The 25,366-nt window shown below is 47.4% G+C and overlaps 1 protein-coding gene across 1 annotated transcript in view; it reads left to right on the top strand.

Moving 5' to 3' along the window:
* LOC143144446 (uncharacterized) overlaps positions 1-25,366 on the top strand; it is a 241,881-nt gene that overhangs the window by 124,723 nt on the left and 91,792 nt on the right. The window contains exons 2-3 of the mRNA XM_076306852.1: positions 6,973-7,512; positions 20,577-20,785. Coding sequence (XP_076162967.1) covers positions 7,144-7,512; positions 20,577-20,785 — 578 coding nt within the window. The 5' untranslated portion in view covers positions 6,973-7,143. The remainder of the gene's footprint in view (positions 1-6,972; positions 7,513-20,576; positions 20,786-25,366) is intronic.

Genomic DNA, 25,366 nt, shown 5'->3' with positions numbered 1-25,366 from the left:
ACTTTGTCAGTTTATACACGATTGAGCGTATACGATCTTTTCCATCGGTCCAGACCACGAGCGACTACGTTCGATCAACCCCTCGAACCTCGTGTCCGATTCGGACTTTGTTAACGATAAACGCGTCTATCAAGTCGCGCGAGAATACGCACGGTGTAAGTTTCTATCAATACAAAATACAATTTTACGTATCGTCGATCTTTTCGTTGCTTCACGCTTCCGAGAAGCATCGTACACCGTCTTGGAGTATCGTTTCCCGATCGATACGCTACAACTTTCGAATATTCTCGATCGTTTCGACTACTCGCGTTACAGAGAGTGTTAAATCATCTCTATTTGTCTCCCGTTGTACATTTGACAGCTTCGGACGTACGTATCCGCGATACGGCGTCTGTTGTCGAGAAATGCTTACGATACGCGTGCAAAAAAAAATTGTCCGGATGCTACCCTTATTTTTCAGCCCGTCGACTTGGCGCAACCCCCGTAATAGACGCGCGTGGTTTCCGTTTCGTCGTGACGACCGGGTGGGACTCGAAGCGAATTCAAATGGGTTCCCATTCTCCTCGGAGATTTCGGTGCGCGGCGAACAGGGATGGAAAAGTTGAGAAAGAGACGAAGAGAATACAAGGAGGCGGATTTAAGCGGAAGTTTTAATACGATCTTATTACCGTTCCCGCGTTATTAAGGCGTTTCATTAGACACGCGGCATTGTTTAAAACCGGGCACGACGCGACATCGTCCTCCCGCGACTTCTTCGCGTCCATTTGCACGCGTTCGGTCTCGTGACTTTGTCGCGCGACATCAAACCGCGAAATGGAATGAAATTTTACTCGTCGCCCGTTACGCGTACCGTCGTTTCCTTCGTCTGGTCGCTACGGTGCAACATCACGTTGCAAATACACCGCGCGACTCGCCTGAAACGGGATACGCATTCTTGGTTATTGCGAGGTGCGGGGACACGTGCGCGTAGGACAAAATCTGCGCGTAGGACAAAATCTGCGCGTAGGACAAAATCTGCGCGTAGGACAAAATCTGCGCATAGGACAAAATCTGAGCGAAAGGCCACCATTACGACTTAGCGTCGATCAACGTTCAATTAGGTTACTTTTCGAGTGAACGCTACGGTACGTGTCCCAATCACCGCGGCTTCGAGCTTCTCGCGAAATTTTGTTTAAATATTTCAAAAGTTGATCGACAAATCGTCCCAAATTAGAGCACCACGTTGCTTAACGGCTCTTTCGTTTGCGAGCATTTTGTTATGCCTCGAATACGATCGATCGAAGATATTCGAAGTCGTTCGAATAGAAACGATTCTCACGTAGTTAGCGATCAGATTCGCGCAGCTGATAACGGACGAATGGTAAAATTACAGTCTTTGTTATATTGTAACGTGTTACGTCGTAACAACTCCGTCTTCCAAGGTTCGAGCGACTCTGAAATTTGTCTAAATTCAAAACGGAGAGAAATTTACAATTCGGGGAGGGATAGAAATTTGTCTCGGAGAAAGAGAAAAATATCGAAGCTGATACGAAACCACGATTGGATTTGACTCTCTCTCTTCGAGTGTCAAGTCCCGTTTACGCGTTCAGAGCGTAATTATTATTCGTCCACACTCTAACGCGCACCGCGATCGAAATAATGAAAAACTGTTCCGTCCATTACGTTTACGAATTCGTCCACGCGACTCGAGGCCGAGATTTACCAAGAAAACGGAACGTATAGTCGATGGGAAACCAGCTCGTCGAACCGCGCGGGGAACGACAAATGGACGGTCACGAAAACAAACAGGCAAACGGCCGGTAATACGATAAATTGGATATTCCGCGTCTACCTGGGGCGCAGGTTGTTCTACGCGCGCAGTTTCCCTCGAAAACGGGCAGAACGGGGCACCGTTATGTCCCCCGGTACCCTTAATACCCGGACCGGCTGAAATAAGGCGACGCGGAACAGCCGAAGAAAAGGTACTCGTTACCCGGGGTCTCGGGACAAAAAGACACAAGTTTCGGCCAGGTCGGCGCGATCGCGTCCCAAACGGCACCCGCTGAGCTACCAGGAAGGACGATTATTGTTAATTAAGGTGGGCGTGTCGGGCAGGTCACACGCCCGGTTTCACGGCCCTTAACGAAGGGACAGGTCAGCTCGTTTTATGAATTCTAATGCCATCCCCGGGTATTCGGTGGTTCACGAAATTTCTCCCAGCATTTGCATTTCAGCGGTGGAAAGAGAGAGAGAGAGAGAGAGAGAGTGAGAGAGAAACCAAGAGAAAGAGAGATGTGCTCTGACCGACGACTTTTAACCTCGTTCGCCGCTTTTAATGTAATTAGCCCGCCTATTCACCGCTGCCACTCCGACGAATTATCAAGTGTTGACGGTCGCGAGGTATTTGATAACCAATCAAACGCCATTGTCCGCGGAACGCTTCTCTCGTTAACGACTTCGCGGAGGCCCCGAAATTTTCCGTCTCTCGAGGACGTCGTCGATTCGTTTCCTATCCTACACGGTGGTGTATCGTTCTATATCCTACAACACGTTGCTGGATCGTGGATGGAAAAATAATGAAAAAATTTACCGCGAACGCCCACTCGGTTCGACCTTGTTCATCGGGTTACCTACGTTTTCGTGCCCGGTCGATTCTTCACCGTTCGACGAAGGGTTTTTCGGTGGCTCGTTGTTCCTCTCGGCAGGTGATCAACGCCGGTCGGTCTCGTGTCGATTTCACGAGCGATCCAACGAACTGTCGGAAGAGGTTCTCGTCAGACGTCGTATGCGGTTTACGCGACGATGCACCTGTACTTCGAGCGAGAGTAGACCAACGGATCTCGAACGAACGATCTACGATGCGTCACGTAAGAACGCGTTCGCGATATCGTTGAAACTTAACATCCACCGAAGCGGAGTCCGTGATAATCTGAACACACACGGTCCCCTCCAATACGCGTTGGCTGAGTTTCTTTCAAATTCGTTTCCAGCGTTTGTCGAGAACAGATACTTCGAAGACGAGAGCTATGTACGCGAAATCTGTTTCGAGGCGGTTTTTCTACGTAGTCGCCCAAAAGGCTCGAAAATGACTCGCACGAGTCACCACAGTTCGTTAAGAAGTGCTAAGTAGGTAAGAATTTTCCAAATGGTGGTTCGAAAGTGAACTTTCGTCGCTTTTCGCAAAGAGACGCGGTCAACACAGTGATTTTCAAGATACGACACGGTACACGCGCGAACATTTCTTTCGTCGTTTACGTAGCTGGATCCATCGCCAACGGTCCACGTTACGATACACCGTGTACGTTCGTCGAAACATCCATATCCGTGGTTACGAGAGGCCGAGAGACGTGCTCAACTGTATTCTTTCGGCCAACGAGATCAAAGAACGCGAAACGATGCGTTCCCGTATCGCGGGAAGATCGCGGGTCGAATCGTCGATGGAAGGCGACGATGAGTTAACGAGATTACCTCTTGGTGGAAAACGAGGAAATCTGATTGGATGGCAGAAAAGATCGCGATGGGATAGTAATTAGAGCGATCTTTGTTCGTCGTCGCCGCAACGCGCGCTTCGTTTCCGCCGGGCGGCGAAGGGCCTCGTCCCGTTACCATCGCCGCTCCGTAATTCGGAAAAACGATCCTACCTCGTCTACCACGATTACGAGGGACCGGTGTTCTCGCTCGAATCCGAATTATCGGCCGGAAAATTAGACCTTTGACGACCGCGCGAAAGAAATTGGGAATCGCCGAAAACGTAAATTCCATCGCTCCTCCATCTTGTTCTCAAAGATCTCGATTTCACGTCCACGGTGCAACCTCGTTGTTTACGCGAACACAACGAGGTACGTGTTTGAACAACCGAGCAGACAATAGAGCTCCTTTTCTATCATTTTTTCTTACCAATTCGAACAGTAGAAACTTCGGTGTTCGGATAACCGAGATCGATGATCTCGTTTCGGTTCACATCGTACATTTCTTCTTCTCCTTTCTCTACATTCGAAGCAAATTAAGCGAAAGCGGAAACAATTGAACACTATTTACAGACGACTTCCGACGTTTCCGGTGCCCCCGAGACTTCTTCCATCCGTTACCGGGGGAAGAAAACAATCCAAAGAAATATGAATCCCGTGCGAAGTACACCGGACTTTAACTTCGTTAAATCGACGCGGGAATATTTCGCCGGGAAAAAAATAGTCGGAATTTCCGTGTGAAGTGTTATGGAAGCAACAGTCGCTCGAATCCTTCGAAAACCTCGTACGATTTCCTCGTGAATCGTACACAGAACACGTTCGTTCGTTCGAGTTTCGGATTCGGGTCGTCGAGAGCGGTTCGTGGGTGGTGTTCGGACTTAATTACACGGAACGCGGGATAAACAGGTAAACCGGTCGCATCGGTTCTCGTAAAATGTTTATTACGGCACTCGTTGCTGACCCTCGCTTTATCGGTTACGCTAACAATCGCGTAGATCTTTGCCGCGCGAGCTGGGCAAGCTTGGGGTTGACACGGTGCAAAGGATCGAGGGAAACGAAAGGAGGGTGGCTGGAACAAGATTGCACGTTCACCGTGCCCCGTGGACCTTTCTCTCGCGATCCACGACATTTTAATGCTCCCGCATCCGGATTGAATTTAAATATTTCTTCGTCCGACGAACTCTTTCGCGAATTGCTCTCTCGTAAAAGGTCGTCGTCGTCGTCGTCGTCGTCGTTCCACCTCTCCACCTGCTGATCGTTTTGCCGCGAACCGCTGTTTCGTTGGGATTGGGGGCATTGTGAAATCGTTGCGCAGTGTCTTAAGGACCGATAAAATTGCACGGAACCTCCGCCTGCCGGTGAAATTAATATCAGGCGGCACAGTTGTTTCATTGCGAAATCTAACGCAACGTTTGCCTTTACGACGCGATTCGGTACCGCTAGCTCGCGCGGACGAAATATCGTGGCTTTGAAATTTTCGTAACGCGAAAGAAGTTTCCAAAACTGTTCGAACTGTTCGCGCTGACCACCGATCGGACTTTTCGATCATGGTGCATCGGTTCGCGATACTTCTCGAAACGACTCGGTTCGATCCGACCTCGTTCGATCCTTTCCGCGATACGTCCAAGTCTCTCGTCGAATCCCAACTCGATCTCGATGCGTTCGGTCCGCCACGGGACACCTGTTCGACGCGATAGAGGCTGTAACGGAACGAAGAGCCTTTTCTTTTTTTTTTATTTATTTGCGAATAACTTTCTCGCCGTAACAACGGCTGCCCTAACTTTCTCGGACCCCGTGGCACGGGCGTGTCGTTAGATTTTGCGTCGAACCTTCTTATCGCGAGCGTGATCATCGGCTTCGAAACGGTCAAATTCCGCTAATCGAATTCCACGAGCCGCCATATTGGTTTCTAATTTAATTTCTAATTCCAACGGAATGTGCTTACCAACGATCGGTACGTTTCGGCCGGTTCCGTTTAATCCGGCGACTTTTATTCTCATTCCAAACGCATTCCCGTTTCTCAGTTGTTTACCCTACGTACGTGCACTTCCCTTCTTTCGTTCGATTAACTTTTCAAGAACTACGGTACGCCGAGTTAACGGATACGAACGATCTCCGACACGTTTCGCTTTACGAATTTAATCGCGGTTCCGAAGCTTATAAGACGACCTGTAATATTTGTGCACCGTACGTAGAAGGTTGTATCGTTAACCGAGCGGCGCTGAAACGGTTCTCTCGTTTCGAGGAGGGCAATTTTTCAACGTACCGGGAACACCTGGAAGCTTTCTCGCGCGATCGTCTCGGGACGAAGTTGTTGATAACGGTGGAGAACGTATTGGAAATTAATTCCTGATGAATATTTAAAAAAAAAAAAAAAGAGAACAGTTTCGTCTTCGATGATACCTCGCGAACTTATAGACCGACCCGATATATTAGATGATCTTGTAAGTAATGTCGTTTTTTGACGGTGACTTTCGGTGAAGAAAATTAATACTTACATTTATTCCAAATCATCGATACATCGACCATCAGTTTCCATGACCTTTTCCCATCTATTGGTCAACTTTCTTATTCCATTTTCGATAAACTTCTGGGATTTTTAATTAAAATACTCATTCAGCGCCAATTTTACACTTCGCGAATGTTTTCAACCGTATCGTACAATGCCGCAAATGAAGTTCGCAGACGTTCGTTTAAAAATGTTTTCCAAGTGAAAAATATCGATCGATCTGCATCGAACCCAACCGATAGACTGTAGAGAAAGCACTCTTTAAGCTAGATAGAAAGAAGTTTCTCTAAACGCATCGCCGAGATGCGAATCAAGTGTTAATTTAAAGTACGATAAGAGACGACGTTACTTATGGGACGACCTAATATAATTTTCGTGTTCTCCGTGTTTTCTTCCGTTCTCGGCAATACGTGTCTTTAGCAGAGTTACTCTTCCACGCGTTATTCAAATCTCTAATCTTCAAATACTTCTTATCTACGATAAGAGACGACGTTACTTAACCCATTTGCATCAAAGCGCGGAATAATCCGCGAGTGGCGACTGTCGACTATCACCGAGCGCGAAATAATCCGCGAGCCTACGATTCCCATTTTACCAGTTGCAACTGGTACGTTTAACCATTTCTGAGAACTTTTTCGTTCCATTGGTTTAATACACATCGGTGTATTCTAAATAAGTTTGACTCTTTTGTGAAAATCTTTCAAACTGCCACTACGAGTGTTGCGGCACGCAAAAATCCGCGCGGCGCGCAAAAAAGGCTATAAAAAAATATTTTGCTATACAATATTGTGTATCGATCGTTTTAAACGGTATATCGTTGATAAACTCCATAAATAATTTTGATGCTCGTTACTGCACGTACGATGAACCGTTCGCGGTGATACGGGTCAGTCGTCGGTTGAACGTCGCTGATGTTTGAACGCGGCAGCCTAAACAGACCGATGATGCAAATGGGTTAAGGGATGACCCAATATTTTCACCGACGATGAATCTAACTCTCGTTTTCTTTGGTTACAGATATCAGCAGAGAGCCGGAAGAAGAGAGCCGGTTCTAGGAGAGCCGGGCTCCAATAAGCTTCCAGTTAGGGTAGGCTAAAAAGCTTTTGTTTTTCGTCGTGGGAAGCTGTTGGTGGGCTCGTCGGGCCCACCCTCTCATCGGTCAAGCTGGCGAGCGCTCTAACCGCTGGTATGAACCCCCACCATCCGGGCCACTCCGCAGCGTACCCGCATCATCCCTCGCTTTCGAGCAGTCCGCATCATTCCGGGCCCCATCACGGCTACAGCACCGGCGGCGGTGGTGGTGGGGGCGGCGGCGGCGGCACCACCACCACACCAGACTTGCCGAGTCCGCATTCACCGCCCCACGGACCCGCCATCGACCCGGCCACCCCTTACGCGTCCCTGCAACCGGGCCAGAGTATGGGCAGCAACGGGCATCATCACGGCGGTGCTGGAATGATGACCGATCATCCCCATCACCCGGGACACCCGCATCCACACCTACCGGGACATCCCGCTTACCCACCGGTCAATCACAACAACAACTGTACACTCAAGGTAAGTGTGTAACACCTTCTCTTAGGTGTTGCCAGCTTCTCGTTCAGTGTTTCGGAGGACACTTTCGGGACACTTTGGCGAGAGATTTGTACGAATTAGGAGACACGGATCATCGAAGAGACATTTTCGGATCGATAGTGATTTCCATAACGCGGGTATAAACGAACGCACTTGAGTGATCAGAGAGCGGCATGTGGGAGATCGTTAACGAGGTAGATAAGTGTCGTCTACTGCGCGTTGTTGGAAAGTTGACCAGCGGGGGAATGCGTGTACGATTGGTCCTACTGGATTAGCCACGCCTCTATGCGCGTGTATTCTCAATCGCGGTGTATCATTGGCCGAGATTACATCTTCGATCAATTGACCGAGAGAATGGGGCAGGACGAAGTGAAATAGTGGGGACTGGTGAGAGTTGAAGATGCTCGGACGATCGGTATTCTAACGAGCGAGGATTGCAACTGTCGGTTAGAGAGTAGTCGCAAACTGCCACTTAGAGAGACACTACTGTATCTACGAGTTCGTACAAACAGATCTCGACAAAGGTACGAACAAATTTTGTTCTTTAATTCTCCGTTTATATTCGCAAGGAGAATTTTCTGTTCGCGGTATTTGTCACGGTACCCCATGCGATATTCACTCGTGGTTCCGAATCGTAAGAGAATTGAACGTCTTCGATACGTGACGAATGGCCTCCAGTTAACGTCATTTAGTCGTTGTCCCGTTCGTCGGCCGTTGAACGACCGAATGGGACGAAACAAATGAAATTAGGATCCCCCGTTAATGACCCCGGCCGAGTGCCCCGTCATTTTCCAAGGGGACGTCATTGCACGACGTTCCGTATCGCGAACGGTGCCCCGCGTACGATTAAAATGCACTTTCTACGGCGGCTCGTCGCGCGAGGATGATCACGAGAAAAAGTTTTCAACCGGAAGCACCTGGAACGAGTACGTACCGCATTGTTCGCGTAATAACCGCCGTCGGTCGTTTATTACGTAAGCCTACTTCGCGGCCGTGTAATTTCCCGCCAACTAATACGCGCTCGTGATCTCCAGAAATGTTAATCGTACGTTGGAAATCGTGCGCAACAGCAACGCGGTGGGCATCGAGAATCGTCGAAAGAAAATGCGCAACAAATTCCGTTACGACTCGAACGATAAATCGTCGATAAAGTATCCGTACGAGGGAAGAGGTGAAGAAAAAAAAGAAGAATAGAAACGACGAATAATCAACGAATAACGAGGATTCCGTTCTAACGAATTTGTCGGTCTATCGTCGAATAGAACAACACGGTGAAAGTTTCCCATAAAGTTCTCAACGATTCCTTTATTCAAACTGGTCAGCTCTCGGGATTCGTGATACCGTCTTCGCGTGGCTATCCAGTTTTTTAACCGACTCGAATCGCTAGATTCAACGACTGTTACTCTAACGAGATTTCCGCGTGTCGGGGTGTTCACGCGAAGATCGCATTTGGGCCCACCGATTAACTCGTTTATTAGAGACGTTTCCGATGTTTTTGCGGGTACCGTGGTCACCACCGTGGGTCGTAGATCGGATGAAGTATCGTTCTATCGACGGAACGGAAAATGTTACTCTTTTAAAACTCGACCTTGATAGATCAGCGCTTCTCGCTGCGATTCGAACCGTTCGATTATTTTCGAGCGTCGCCGCGATTCGCTACGGTTACAAACACGTCTATTCCGTATCCTTGTGCTCTTAATAGCGCACTCTTTATCTCGGGTAAATAACGTTCGCGATTCGAGCGTTATCTTTTTTCACGCACATTATCGTTTTACGATGGTTATCGGGGAGCAGCTAAATCGGTATGCAAAATTCTCGGTCTTCTTTATCGTTATCTCGATCTTCTTTAAACTCTTCCAGCTCGTGCGATTCCTCGTGTTCGTTCTCAATTAGAATCTCTATTATTCCGGTCCCCCTGTTACAAGATTCGCAAGGTCGCGATCGAGAGAGCGCAAACACCGATTCCTTGGACTCGTCTCCGGCACACCTACGTCTCCTCGCTGCCATAATTACGAACCCGTGCAGTCGCGACTTGGGTTATTGACTCTCGAGCTACGTCGCGCGATAACCGACCCGCTCTTTGTACACAAATTAATAAATCAAGTCGATTATCTGTCCCGATACACCGCGCGTACCGAATTTTCTCGTTCCCATTCGGAGTTCGAGAATTTCTCGCGAATCCTCGCCGAAAAATTGACGATACATTCTACTTGTATCGCGTCGATTACGATCACCGAACACATTTCGTAGATTCGTCGACTTCCTTCTCTTTTTCGATTCTTCTCCCGCTTTCGTACGCTCCGCGGTACACGATTTCCCTTGTATACATTTTCTACTCTTTTCCGTTTCTTTTCGAATATTTATTCTTCTTTACATTACAGAAGTAAAGCTCTTCGTGCTTGTGCGCTCGTTTCGTCGTAAACGTTACTCTTTCATAGTTCGAGAACGTTACTCGGTTACGATACACGATAAAAATTGCGTATCGTAAATATTCCCTAAAAAAAGGAAGACGAGTTTACAAACTACTCTCTCTCTCTCTCTCTCTCTCTCTGTGGGAACGCGTAGTCTCGTCCGGTGTTTGGTTATCCGGTTGTTTTAACTCGGGTACCGTTTTCTGGGCGAGCGATACCAGCATTCCGTTATTAAGTAAACAGTTCGTGTCGAATAGTGTCCCGTTCCGCGGTAAAATTACAATTTTCGTCTCAATCTATACCCGAGACAAAATTAACGGTATTATTTTTCCGTAACGAATGTCTCCGCTCCGAAAAACGAAGGTTGTTCCAAACTTTGGTGCATAAATCGTTCTCCGCTTGGAACGCTTACGCTCGAGTGAACGAACGAAACTAAAAATTCGTAGAAACCGAGCTCGAACCGGGAATTCACCCTCGAGGACGCGCACTCGTTCCTCGTTCTCTTTATCTCTCTCTCATCGACGATCGTGACGATCCTGTCGACAAATCAACGCGTCTTGAACCGCTCTTCACCCGATGGAATCGGCGTAACGCACAGGTGGCCCCGGTGAAGCACCAACAGGCAGGTCGAGACCAGCGCGGGATCATCGCGCGAGAGAGAGCGTACGAGAAAGAAAGAAAAAGAGAGAGAGAGAGAGAGAGGAGAGAGAAGAGAAAGAGCATAGGGTCGCAGGACTAAAATTCAGAAGGCATTTACCCGTCCGCGTGACCCTCACTTAGCTCGCCATTGACAAACGTAACAATATAGGCATTTACCATGGAGAAATATAATTGAATAGGGGCGGAGGGGACCGCGCGGCACCCAGGGGTCCCCGTCCCCCCTCTCCCGTCTCACCGTCGGAGTCGGGTCCCCGGTCCCCACCCCGCGGGCGTCCGTCGCGTCGTTTCACTCCATAATACGTCGGGCGTCTCGCTCGCGCGTTCCCCTACCACGATCGCTGCGTCCTCGTCGGGCCTGGCCGGAGCTATGGATGGGTCCCGTCCCCTTTCAACGTTAGTTAGGTCCTTTCTAGGCTCACCTTTTTATTCCCCCCACCAGGGACCCGCTTCTCCTGGCTGACCGGGGTACCTGAACCCGGGGCCTCGCGAGGCATTCAGAGGCCCAAAGCAGCGGCGGACCAGTCAGTTCGCTGTTGACTTCGGTCGGGACCGGTTCGCTCTTTCCTAACCTCGCGGCGCGTGCTCTCGCGTCGCTGGCTCGTTCGCTCGCTCGCTCGCTCGCTCGCTCGCTCTGTCGTCTTCTATCCTTTTCGTTGCCAGCGAGAAGGAGCCGTGCGTCGTACCAGTGGTCGTCGCGTTCAGCCATTCGTCGTTGGTTTTTCGGGGCCCGATTTTTTCGCTGTCGGCTGCGGTTTCTCGTCGATCCACCGGTCCGAACACGGGATGTACGGTGGACAACGTCAGAGGACAACGAAGGAAGCCCGTACGTTGCCGACGGCAACGTTGCTCCGTCGCGACGCGTAGCCCCCCTCGATCGAGGTCCCGATCGCCGCGAAGAAGTTGTCGTTCCCCTCCCCCCGGTCCTGGTGGTTCACCGAACGATCCACCTCGGTGTGAAATCCGTTTCGGATGGTTCGGGGACCGAGACGCGCCACGGGTTCACCCAGTGATTCGGTGCGCAAGGTGTGATTCTCCTCGAGTGGGAGAAACGAGAGCCCCAGCGTGTGTCGTCCTCCGGGAGAGGAGAGAGATTCTTCGCCTCGAGGACGAATGATATCATTGGCGGAGTGAATCCGCGCGAGAGGGACACGACGCGACGGTGCTTCGTCGCCCCGGGTTTCCTCCTTTTTTTGCTTTTTCTTTTTACGGGCACCGTTTTAACGAGCCTCGAACCGGGATACACCGCGGATATATCATGGAGGTTCACGCGCATCACTACAACGCCATCGCAACGCGGATGAACCAGATGAAGTGTTTCCCTGGCGACAAAATTGTAAGCAAAATTTGACCGTCACGTTTCTTTTTCACCCGAATCGTGCAACACACCGTGGTTCGACACCGTGTGTGTCGTACAGTGGTCGGTACCAACGAACGAGTACGTTCTTCTGGAACGTTGTCGGCGTTACCGTGCGTCTTTCGAAGCATCTCGACGATCGATCCTCGCGGTCGAGACTCGCCGATAATCGTTCGATATTTACACCCCTCTTTTCAAGTTCCGGGGAATAGTGGTCGTTGTCGAGAATTTCGCGCAGTTTCCAACGGGACACCCGCGTGCCCGTATCGGATTTGACTTCGGCCGGAGCAAATTGCTTAAACGACTCCCCGGTAGTTTCGATCGACTTGATTTGTCCCGATACTCGACCGTTTCCGATTACAACGTTGCATTTAATGGTATCGGCGCCGATCGAAGTTCACGCTGACCGCATTGTGCGCTCGTCGTCCCGCGGAAATACATATTCATCGCTCGGTGTTGCTCAATGGGGGACGATACGTTACTCTCGGCCCCCTTTTTTCTTTTTTTTCCTCCCTCGCGAAGACGATCGTTACGGGTAGTCCCGGAGAAGTGATCGCGCGAGTGTTCCGAGCGTACGACCAACGCCGCGTATATTTGTTTAAACAACGCCGGGTGCTCGAGAACGAACGAACTCGACCATCGAAGACATTTCTCCGTTGAAATCATTGCTCGAAAATTCTACTCGACATTTTTGCGATTCGTTGTCGAGACGATTGACCTAATTTCCGAGCGAATCGTTCCGGGCCACAACCCCGTGCTTTTATTTCCAGTGTTTCGATGCGAACGCAACGGTACACGCTCGCGTACCGAACTTAAAAACGGAACTGCTCGCTACTCGAAACGCACATTTTACACGCGCTTCGTATATTATTCGCGAGATCGTCCGGATCGAAGCTCGAATAAAAACCCGTTCCGATCGAGTAAATTACAATTTGATAAAAAACATACTCGTGAGTCACGAATCGATATACTTCGCTGCAAATAACATACAACGTATCCTCCGATGGATTATTTACGATGGATAAAATACTGTACAACGGAAACTGATCCGTTGCCTTTAAATATACAACGTCCTCCTTGTTCGTCTCGTTTATCGCTCGAGAAATATTCTCCCGTCTTCTTCTCCTACTCGTCCGTGTGTCTCTCTTCTTCTTTCGTCTTCTTTCGTCCTCTTGCGCGGCGATGTGTCCCTCGAAACGAAATTATTATCTTCTCGAAAATTAATATTCGTTTCGAGACGCTAGTGTTCCAAAAGGAAACATATTTCTCTCGAAGCTACGAGCCATTGGACCCTTCGATGTTGAAAAGAAATTATACACAATACGACGAACGTTTCTACGTTTTCAAACGAGACAACGATCCTCCGTAACGCGTAATTGCGCGAGTTTCGATCGTGGTAACGTTTCGCAGTAATCGCGATAGAAATCTCGCGAGAGAAGCGAGTCTCGCGAAACACGTGTGACGAAAATTTCCCCATAGAAGATTACGGGAATCGGGGCTCCATTCACCGATAAAAGCGCAGCGTAGTTCGCCGAGGGACGTCGCGACGCTTTCGCGAACGTTTACGCGAATCGGCCACCTTGAACCCTTCCTCGCGCTCCGGTATCGACCAACGTCGCGCGATATTTCGCGAGATCATGGTCGCCCGATAAGGCGTGCGCGACCGTGAGCAAATTACAGCACGGACACGAGCTGAAAATTTCCATCGGATCGACGGGATTCATGGTCTCGGATTGTGCAACGTGCTCTCGAGCTCTTTTCAACGAGACGTCTAATGAGCTACACGGGTCGCGTTAACGGCGTGTAGGTGCAAACCTAACCGATCAACCTGTTCGGGGCTACCGGCTGCGAGCACGTTTTCAGGTTATTTCGTGACGTGGAAGCGTACGTAAAAATCGCGGGAATAAATATTCGTAATTAAATTTCCAACGGAGCGCGACTCGCGTCCGTTTTACGATAATATCGCGACTCGTTTCGATACAACCGCTCTCGAGAAGGTTCTCGTTGAATTTATCAACGGTCTTATTAAATACGTCCACGGTTCCCGTGGAAAATTAATTTTCACAAGAGAACGACCCCTTTTCGTAATTCGTCCCCGAAGAGGTTTGATACGACTCGCGAAAATAAGCTGGAATTTAGGGAAACGCGTAATCGCTCCCTCTCGAGATATTTACTTTTACAGTTCGCGAGACAATAGTTCGTCGACTGCGTGTCGCGCGGAAGCTTTCGTCTTCTGGAGCCGTTGCACGTTGCACCGGGGAGAAAGTTTTCATCATCTACGCGGAGCAAACCTCGACGCGCTGCGTTTTCTGAGTGTTTTCATTTTTTTTTAATTTTCTTTTTTTTTTTTTTTAATTCCATGCAAACGCGAGTGTGACCGTACCGTACACGAGTAATTACACCACGCGGGAAATTCACCGTTTGGATAGGTTTTATCGCGAGTCGAAACGTCGACGATAGAGAGTTTTAATAATTACGATTAAATAACGAAAAAAAAGAATTGGAATAGCACACGTAAGAAACGCTTACGTAAGTCGTTAGATCGTTACGACCGCGAGCCGAATGGAACACGAGAACATATTTGTGTATAAGTAATAATTCGTCGATTTTCTCGATTTTTTCCCCCTCGTAACGAAACATCGAAATCTCCGGAAATTTTTTTCTTTTTTTTTTTGTTTTTTTTTGCACGGTGGCTCAATATTTCACGCGCGTTGTGCATTCGTCCAAGTTTCTGCGAGCTTATGCAACAATATTTGCCGCCTCGTGGAAGAAACGCGCGGTCTAGCGTCGATCACGGTGAAAGGCGATTTCTTTCCTCGTCGCTAATGACGGTTGTGTTTCATTTATTGCCATATTTAATTGATTTCGTTCTTAGTAGCGTTTTGCCATCCGATTTTCTAACGGAAGCTCGCGCAAAGAAGGCAACCGGCTCGTACCCATCGTACGAACGGAAACGCTTACTTTCGTGGATCGCGAATTGGCGTTCCGAATTTTTTAACGATCGCCTACTCCAATCCAGATCGATGTTTTCTTCTTGGCGAGCAATCTACTTTTTACATAACGCGTTATCGGTCGCTTGGAAACGGACTCAATTTCGCGCCGTTGCAACGAAGAATCGCGAGCCGATATTTTATCTAGCGCATTCTTCTCGATTAATTCTCACGGATTTAATCGATATTTTTCACCCGGTTATCGTCGTTCATCGCTCGGTTATTATTCATCCGTCGGTATTATTAGCCGACAGAATCGCGCTTGTTTATCGCGCCTTCTTTACATATATATAAGAAAATGGATTCCCGCGAAATATTTAATATTCCTGGCAGCATCCAATACCGTGGATTATTTTTAATTAACGCGAATATATCGCCGCAATTAATCTTGATCGACTGTCGATTCCACTCTTTGCCTTCCTAATTAAATTCGCCGCTTCCAAACTTCGTAAACCAGTTTCGAACGGTAACCTTCGTTACCGTTGCATTGTTATTGTACAAACGACGATCTTCGTTCCGCTGTCGAATGAATTCCTCGATAATAAGAACGATTCGCCGCGACGCGAATGTATATTTAATCCGATTATATTCGGACTACATCTAAATGCCCACGATCGTAAATGAGACACGACCACCACCACCACCGCGCACGAAGTACTCCGTAAATATTAATTATCCGATTTACGGTAATCTACCAGTTCGAAACGGTGGATTTCATTGACCCATTAGGGCCGACGAAATTGCTAGTTTCTTAAAAATTAATTTTTACTCGCTGCGCACCGTGAAACGGTGCATCCCTCGATTCATTACGGTCAACGAAATTACTAATTTCTTCGGGATTTATTTTTATTTCTTACATCGTTTATCAAGATTAACTTTTACGAGAGGAACTACTTTCTTCGAAGTTACGCGTTTTACTCACGAGTCACGGAACAATAATCGGATAGCATCGTAAGCTCCTACGAACGTTTTTTCTTTTTTTTCTTCGAGCCAGGGAAAATCTAAGATAGAATCACTTTCGTCGATCAAAGTCTGCGAATTGAAAAAATTCAGGATCGGAGAAATCGAAAGAGTTATATGCCATATTTTTATACGCAACGTATCGTTTGAATCTTTGGAAAATATTCGCAATCGTGTTATTCAGCGTTTCGGTACTCGACGAAGAGATCTCGTCCGCGAACGTCGCGCGAGCAGGGCGGTCCATAATTGGACAATTAAATCGTATTTTACCTTCTACCTGCTCTTCGTTCCACCTTTGGCTAAAAATGAACTATCAACGATCGATGACACGAACATTTCTATCACTTCGGGCCGAAAGTTTGGCCGCCTCGAACTTAAATTCACGCCGAGTCGCGACGGATGCACAATGCTCGAAGTATCCGCGACTTAACGAGTTCGTAGAAATCTCGGGAGCTCGAGATCAACGCTTTTGAGATACGTACACACACTCGCGCACATATTTATATATATATTTATATATGCACGCTCCTAACAACCCGCGTGACTTGAAAATTCAAACTCCCCGCTAACTAACCCTTTCTGTCCCTCACGAGCATCGATCCGTCTGAAATTTACCATTCGACGCAAAGTCCACCAGTTCGGTGTGTTGTTTTTCCACCACCGTCGCCGATATTATCATAGAAATTGTTCGAAGTGAATCGACAACAAGCTTCTCGCCACTCGCGAGGCCCCTCGCGAGCCTCGCGGAACCAGTCGGCCGCGGTTGTTTTTCGAAAGACTTCTTTTCCATTGCGCGGAAGGCTTCGTTCTCGGCAGCCTTCGCTCGAGCGCGTGCAATAACGCTCGACGCGTTACAAAATAGCTCGGTTACGAGCCGCTTGTAAAAGAACAGGCTCTTCGCTGTCTCTCTGTCCGTCCGTCTGTCTTTCGATCGGTGCCCGCGCGAGACGAAATTGCCAAACGTGAAACGCCGCGGTGGCGTTCTTCTTCGTCGTTGATTCTCGTGGTCTCTGTTTCCACGGCGCGAAATGTTTCACCCCCGTTTGAATTTCTTCGGTCCCCGGAGGGGGTGTCGAACAATTTTCGAAGGACGATTATCGGGACCGTAGTCGTATATTTTAATAATCGGCCGTATCGACCCCTGCGATTATTCACGCTTACCGGGCGTTTACATAATCGCGACTAAGTGTTCGCCGAGATTGCTCGCTCGACGCTGCCGCGTTGATTTATCGCCAGTTAATGACTTTCGATTCCGTATTAATTATAGGAATACGCCACGGTGTGTTCCTGTTAATAGAAGCCCCGGTGGTCGCGCGGCGCGTTCCCAACCTGTTATTATTTGCAACAATTTCGAGTTGCATAATCGGGCAACGGGCTCGTCGCGCGCCCGTAAATCTCTCTTCGAAGTCTTCGGTTCCGTTTCTACCGAGATTCTTCGGTTCCGCGATGCAACGGTTCGATCCGGAACACGAAAGAGCATTGCATCGGATACAATAACGCTTACTCAGGTTTTCGTTTCGTTAACCCACCGCAACTTGATCGTGATCGACTAGCGTCTTTCGATATACTCTCTTTGTACTTTATTCATCTGCGATGAAACTCTCCTCGTCCGAACACCGTGTATCTAAATTCCGTGTATCCGAATTCGTTTAGCGAGATTCCGTGTATCAAAATTCATTTATCTAAACTCCGTTTATCGGAGCTCCATTCATCGAAACGAAATTTTCATCAGCGGTTGATTTAGCAAATTTCTACCGGACTTCTATCATTCGAACTATCATCGAGCGTTACTACGGTTAGACGAACATCCGCTCCGAACGAACGTGAAAACAAAACGTATTTATACTCCGTTGTCGTGGCCGAAACCTAGCCGCGATACAGATACGTCTCACGAAGCGGTGTTTCGACGAAACATTCGATTACATTTTACGGTAATAATTGGATCAACGTGACGAAGAACTGAACAAATTCAAACTCAACCATTCTGGAATAATCTCGATACTGTATGTGAAATACATAGTATCGCGAACGACATTTTCTCTAATATCTAAAAATACGATTTCTCGATTTGTCTCCGAGTATTTAAACTCAACGATTCTATTGTATTTAATCGTGTCTCGATAATGTAACTTTCAATGCTAATTCCAAGTGTAAGAGAGACGCGCTCGGTGTTTCGAAAAAACTTGAAATTCTAAACAAATCGTACGGTCACGAGACAACGGTTCATCTGTTCGAAGTGTTCGATGAAAATCGTCGATGTCTCGCGTCGAGAAAAACGAATCTAAAATAATAAAGTACGAAACCGAAGTGACGATAAATGGACAAATTTTCATAAAGATCGAAACCACTTATCCGAACGAGAACTTCGGTTATTCGAACGAAACGTTACAAGCAGTGGGGTTCGCATAAATGGAGTTCTACTGTACCAGAAATAGTCTTGTACCGCGATACTCGAGCTATCGATACACGCGAACAAAAGTTTCGGTCGTGTAACAGCAACGGGATCCCTAAAATGCCTCTTCCCTTTAGAAGGATGTCAGCCTAATGCGAAAAAGGGAACGACACATTCAAAAACCTTATCGTAGAAGAATTCGTGGCACATTTAATTTTTATTAACCGAACGAATAGAATTGTATACGCAATATCGCGTTTTTCCAGAGGCAAGATCCACTTGTTACGTAACCGCGAAGCGCAAAATTACCGCAGAAAATTGTCGATACGCGATAAATCCGAATGATCGTTTCCGGCAATTTGGATCGTTTCCACTTGCCCGAAAAACTCGAGAACGGGCTCGAAATCTACGATACAACGACGCGAAGTAGTTGCACGAGTCACTTTATTCCCACGCGTATTTTACGAATATAAATTAATGGGATTTGTCACCGATACCGGGGATACACGCGCGTATACGTCGTTGTACTTTCTTTTAATGTATTTTATTTTACGTCTCTATTGTGCATATACGTACGTAGAGGCGTAGGTACGAGATAAGCTAGTAAAGTATGCTAAAGAGCCGAGGTAGGCTATTACCGACCTAACCCCAGATTTTATGCGTGGAAAGTTGTTTACGGGTGACACTGTGCGACAGAAAGTACTGCACAGAATGTATTTCGGACGATGGAACGTTGGTTCGAGATAGAATAGAGCGCGCACTTTGGATAATAAAATGTTTCGCGGTTTTTAACGAATGTTCCCTTTTCTGTATCGGCGCCAATTATGAAAGAACCTCTCGAGAACATTTCAACGAACTTTTTCTCGGTTCGCGTTTCCAATGTCGTTAAGAAATTTATAGATCGTTTGTATCGACAAACGTTGCGCGTATAAATGAAAATTATGCGAGCCAAACTTTTCACAATCCCGGCTACAATAGCGTTCTTTCGTTCGAGAACGTTTCGTACAATCGTGAACGCGTTTCTGCGCGTTTCCACGTTCACGTGGAAGAATACACCGTTCGACGGTTTATTTCAACAAATTAGTTTCCACTTTGTTGCGCCGGTCCACGAAATTCACTCGTTGCAATCTCACAAAGAGGAGAAGTTGAAATTACCCCGGTAACTTCGTTCACCTACAATTACGCGAAGCGGGTATTGCTCGAGAAGTTACCGACGAATAGAATTATGAGATCATGGGAATATTAATTACGTGATTCTTTACGAATATCTATAGCCAAATCGAATATCGAGCACGTTGGATAATGAACAGATTGAACGTTGATCGACCTCGAATATATTAGTCGACGGAATTAAATATTTCATTCCCACTATTTTGGACGTTTGGACTAGTTATCGGCGAAACTAGATATTCGTTAAATTGGACATCTGGAACGTTTGACGTAAATGGATATACACTGCCGCTCCAAAAGTCTGACTAGTTTTTCGATACTTGTAAAAATAAAACTTTTCCATTCCCGTATAACCGTCACTTGCAAAATTGAATCGTTCGAAAGGGTACTTATTACGTACGTACGATGCAAGATAAGTATTGCGTGTAAATATTCTTCGATAACGCAAAAAATGTTTATTGCTTCGTCTCGAGGAAATATGTATATTCTGCCGTCACTTTGCAGAATATGATTCTCATTGGCGATTGATTATTCAATTCTCCTTGATATCGACACCTTTTTAAAAAATTTCGCGGAAAGCGATCGTTAAGAATTCGTAGCGAATATAGTACACTTATCCAAATTCAAATAAAATCGTAACTTTCGTGCCTCGATGTTCCACTCACTGTGTAGTTTCTACGTACCGAGTCTCAAAGGGTGTTTGAAACGTTTCTCGTAAAATTTTCCATCATCTCTGTCCCTTTTTTTTTCTTTTCTGCAATCTACAATGTAACGTTCGAATCGTTCGAGTTGACGGTACTGAACACAGAAAGAGCTCAAATGCTTAACGCGTTAAACGAAACGTTGCTGCATCGAACGACGAAGGAATACTACTAAAAATGAGAAAAGAAAAACAAGTAATCACGATCGAAAGTTGCGTCTTCGTTGCGACCGATCGACACTCTTTACGGTATAAACCGAACGAAAAGATTTTTCCTCGGTTCTCGACTTTCGAAAAAAATCTCGCGCAAGCATCGGTCCGAGGATATCTCTCGACGATACGAGAGTCGAGGATCGTATTCGACGATTTCGAATCGAGGATGAAACGTAGCTCGTTCTTTCTGTTGCAGCAAGAAGGTGGTCCAAGCGGACCGACAGGAATCCAGCAGTGCGCCGGTTGCGGTGGCCAAATAGTCGAAAGATGGCTGTTGCTCGCAATGGATCGGTATTGGCACAACAGTTGCCTGAAATGCACGTATTGCGGCGCGGCACTCGCGGAAATCGGCCACTCGTGCTACACCAGGAGCGGCATGATCCTCTGCAAAAGCGACTACAGAAGGTGAGAGATCCCCGCGAATCTTTCGTGGAAAGTAATTTTTCCTTACGAACGAGCCACGCGAATCTTTCGTGGAAAGTAATTTTTCCTTACGAACGAGCCACGCGAATCGGCTGGAACCGATTCCAAAACACTAACGCCGAGTTGTACGCGATTCTCGGAGAATTTCCGAAATGAGTACACACTTCTTGCGACTTATCGTTGTCGACGAAAGAAAGAAGGGTACCAATATCGTCGAATACGTCCACGATCTATGCAAAAGTTGCCGAGTTGCGTAAATCGACGAGAAACCGATTCAAAGAATATTTCGAACACCGTCTCGAGTCAACTGCTCTTCTTTCGCTTGTTCTCTTACCGATCGAAGAACTTATTTGTCACAATTCTGTATTAAGTTCTCACGAACGTTCGTCACGAGCGATTAAATATTCGTATCGTAAACGGTGTGAGCGAAAAAACTGAAACAAAAAGACTGACGTCTATTTCATAGACGACGGTCTCTCCGTGTATCTCGATAACTTTGGAAAATTACTGGCTTAATATAGTAAGCTTTGTCACTCGTACGAAATTTGTAGCGATAAGTGCGCCTATTTTGAAATCACACGACTGGTACCGTTCGATCGAAGACAAAAATCGTGTTGTCGAATACGTTTACATCTGCGATCGACATTGAGAAAATCACCGGTGTCATTTATCGAGTAAATATCGTGTAAACGACGCGACGAGACGAACGTTTCGACCACCGGTGTCAGGTACGCGCGGTTTCGCTTTGTCGATCGATTTAAGTTTGCGACCTATTTCGGAAATTAATCCGTAATTAACGACAATAGATTCGTGCCTTTGTTGTCGCTAAATGCTCGAATTACACACGCCACTTGCCGCGCATTAATGATTATCGAGTCGGGAGTCGTAGGCGCCAAGTATCCAGTAATCAACATTCCAGGTTGGCGCAAAATGGCTGCAATTTAGGGAGCCCGTAGCCTTACGGGTGACGCTCGACCGTTGATTACGCGCCGCTGTTCAAATATTGTTTGCAATAACTTCTTTAACTCGAACGTGGGGCGCGCGCGCGAGTGCGGACTTGTGTCAACAATTCGCATCGATTTTCTATCCTCGAGCACGGTTAACCTTCGAGCGTGCGCTAAGTGTTAATTCGTTTCGCGTCGGGCGTTAACAAAATTTCAAGCGACCGCTTACGCGTGTCGAGATGAGCGACGGATGTTCGTTTCCGAGACGAGGATCGAGAGATCCACGGAGACGAAAGAGAATATCGAACTGTGGTCGAAATTTCGATCGCGCTTAAAATTATCGACACTGGTTCCAAAGAATCGCGAATCCACGATTTTCTGCCGCAAACGCGAGACGAAAGTTATCGGGAAAGCGTGTGAAATCGTCCACGTCTAAACACGCCTAAAAATTCGAAGTTGTAAATTTAAAAAAGGACTCGACAGTGTTAGCAACCACGAAGAGCGATAAATAACGGACAGCGATCCGTACACGTTCTGAGAAATACGTTTCCAATTGTATCGCAATTCACCTCTCCCGAAGTAACGCATCGAACGCAAACTTCGACCACGGTTCAACATCGCGATTCGGACTCCGTTGTTCGAGCTTCGTGCGCGAACGATTTGAGATCGAGCGGCTTGAAAATATCGAACGAAGCGTTTCTGGATTACGTAACCGGTAACCGAGAACACGTATCTCGAGAGTGTCCGCGAATCGATTCTCTTCCTTCGAACGATGATCGCGCTCGTCGCGTGGTTGTTCGCTTTGGCGGAAAAATGAAAAGATGTCGGGAAACGTTCGGCGAGACCGTTCCGTGGGAACGAAATTTTCCAATCGAGCCGTGAAAGCTCGTTAACCAGGTGCCGCGTTCTTACGAACGGTCCGTGGAGAAACTTTTGAAATCCACCGCTTCGCGCGGTGGTACACACGCACCTAATCGGCGGGGACCGTTCCAAATTTAGAAGATTCGAGGTCGAAGCGCAATTTAATGAGAAACAGACGCAGAACTTAGTTAGCATCTCTGGAAATAGATCGGCACAATCTGGCCCGGTCGTAGTGTACGGGATCTAATGGGTCTGTCCATATTTTTTTCTTCATTGACCCGTTAACTCTCCGCGAAACCAACGGCTCCTTTTCATCTCTGATTAAAAACCGGGTAATATACGAGCCGCGCCGTGGCTCCGGAAAGAGGACGAAGAGGGACAGGAAAGGAGGTGGAGCGAGCTGGGGTGGGGGAGGTGGTGGACGCAACCGAGCGAACTTTCGAACCATTCGTTTTCGTTAACGATTCCCGTGTAATTCGATTAATTTACGGTTAATCGCGTTGAGAGAGCGCGGGATAAATTCGAGCTCTTGGTTGCTTCGTGTCCGTTCGTCCGTCCGTCTGTCCGTTCGTTCGTTCGCGGCCGTCTTACCTTTTTCGGAGCGGGCGAACGAGATAATGACGGAGGCGGATTAAAAAAATCGTGTCGGGGCCGGTTCTGGAAATTGGCGATTTTCACGGAGAACCGCGGGCGGTGAGGGGTTGGAAAGGGTTTGGGAGAGGAACAGAGAGAGATAGAGAGAGAAACGAGCGACAGAAATCGTGTCCAGGATTCGTCGAACGCTCGAGTTACGTGCGCGAATTGGAACCGATGAACGCCGCGCAGAAGCGAAACATCGTCGCAACGCCGGAGCGAATTCGTCGGATTTCTCGCGACGGAATGAATTAATTAAACGGCCGACAACGGGAACCCGAGAGGGGTCGGGGTGAACGCGGGACGCGGTACGAGAAATATTCATGGCAGTTCAAAGCTCAACTATGGCCGGTCTTCGCGAAATTTTATATTTCGTTTAATTAATTCCATTCGCGCGATCCCGGAAATAAAGCGGCCCGCCCCGAGAAATTTCAACCGTTAAGCGACATATTATTTCGCTCACGGTACGGGATATTTATTTCCCGTGTACGAGGGTACCGCGTTAACCGCCTCGAAGGACCGCTCGGAAATACTTAATAAGGTTCACCGACGAATTGTAGCGATTTATTTATTCAGCGCGCACGAAGGTACCGCGTGGTCCGCCTTGAACGCGTTCCTTCGTTCGACGGAAGATCGAAATGTCGAGAAATGGCCCGTGCGCGTCCCGAATTCGTGTTTTTCGAATTTTCGACGAGGCACGGCTAAGATTCGATCGTCGAAAAATAATACATCGCGGGAGAAAAAATTCTTTTTACAGGAGGGGGGAAAACAAAACACGATCCAAGATCTCCAGGTCACGTTTCGATTTTTGAGAAGAAAATTTTGTTTTTGAACGCGCGCGCACGTATCTGCGCGCGTGTACGTCTTTTTCGATGAAACTCTTCTATCGACGTTTCGTATTCTCGACCGAGGATTCTTCTTCGATTTCGAGCGGAACATCGATCCTTGGGCAACGACAATCGCTGGATTTCGAATATCTTCGAAATTATTTACAGCGCCCGGAAAGCGTGTTTGAAAATTTATACCTATTCTTCAAAAGAAGAAAAAAAAAGATTCTTATTGCTCTGAATTAATTTCCACCCGAAACTGTACAACTTTCGTAAACGTTTGTCGATGCGATGAACAGCTCCGAAGATATTCGAGAAGATTTCGTTACTCGTGCAAACGAAAAAGGAACGTTTCGAAAAAATCTGTAAAAAAAAAACAAATAAAAGAAAATTACCGAAATAGTTTCAGCTATCTTCTCCGACATAGAAAAAGAAATGAAACTTCGAAATCAGATATTCTTCGTCGAGAAGTAACGCGGTGTATTTTCGTCGCTGTTAATTTAAACCTATTGTTCGGAGCATTCCGAGTGAAATACCTCCAGCTATCCACCGTTTAATCCGTGAACGCGTACGAAAAACGTCATTGGGAATAACGAAGCTCGACTTCACGGGAACGGCGACGGTTATAAGATTTCCCGTGCATTTGTATTCTTCGTCGACGTCGTCTTTCTCGTCGTCGGTACGATCGGTAGACTCGTCCGCAGCACACGTACGCCCTAATCTGTTAGCACAGTCGAACGATTTAGTCTAGCGTAGTATCAATATTTGATTACGAGGCGTCTCCGTCCCGCATGCTAGAATTGGAGACAGAATCGTTCGTCCAGATGTCCAACATCGGTGCGGCGTGGCTCCTTCGTATTTCCGGAAGTCGGACGTCGTGGTGGAAATCGATCCGGGCACACAACGCGAGAAAAACGTCTCGTTAATTGCGACGAACTTCGTTCGCTCCGCGACGGTGTGTTTCGACATCGTGGATACATCGTCGAAATTCGAGAATATATCTCGATTCGAGGGACGCTCGTTAATTTCGGGGGACGGTAGCGCACCCGGTATGTGAAACGTAATCCTTTTTTGCTACGAACCTTCCACGGGAACTCGTCGAGGACGCGATGGAGATCGAAACCACGGAATCGAGAGGATTTCCTACCGACCGAGATTAGAATACGTTATCTCGATCCGTGACGGACACTTCGATCTTTCAAAAGTGGATCTCCATCGGTCTGGTAACAATTTTCGGATCGATATTCTATATCGACCATCCGGTAAACGGCTCGATTCGCAAACCAGTACCGGGGAAT

This window comes from Ptiloglossa arizonensis, chromosome 3 (assembly GCF_051014685.1).
Source record: "Ptiloglossa arizonensis isolate GNS036 chromosome 3, iyPtiAriz1_principal, whole genome shotgun sequence".
Taxonomy (NCBI): domain Eukaryota; kingdom Metazoa; phylum Arthropoda; class Insecta; order Hymenoptera; family Colletidae; genus Ptiloglossa; species Ptiloglossa arizonensis.
This window is presented reverse-complemented; position numbering and strand designations above follow the sequence as displayed.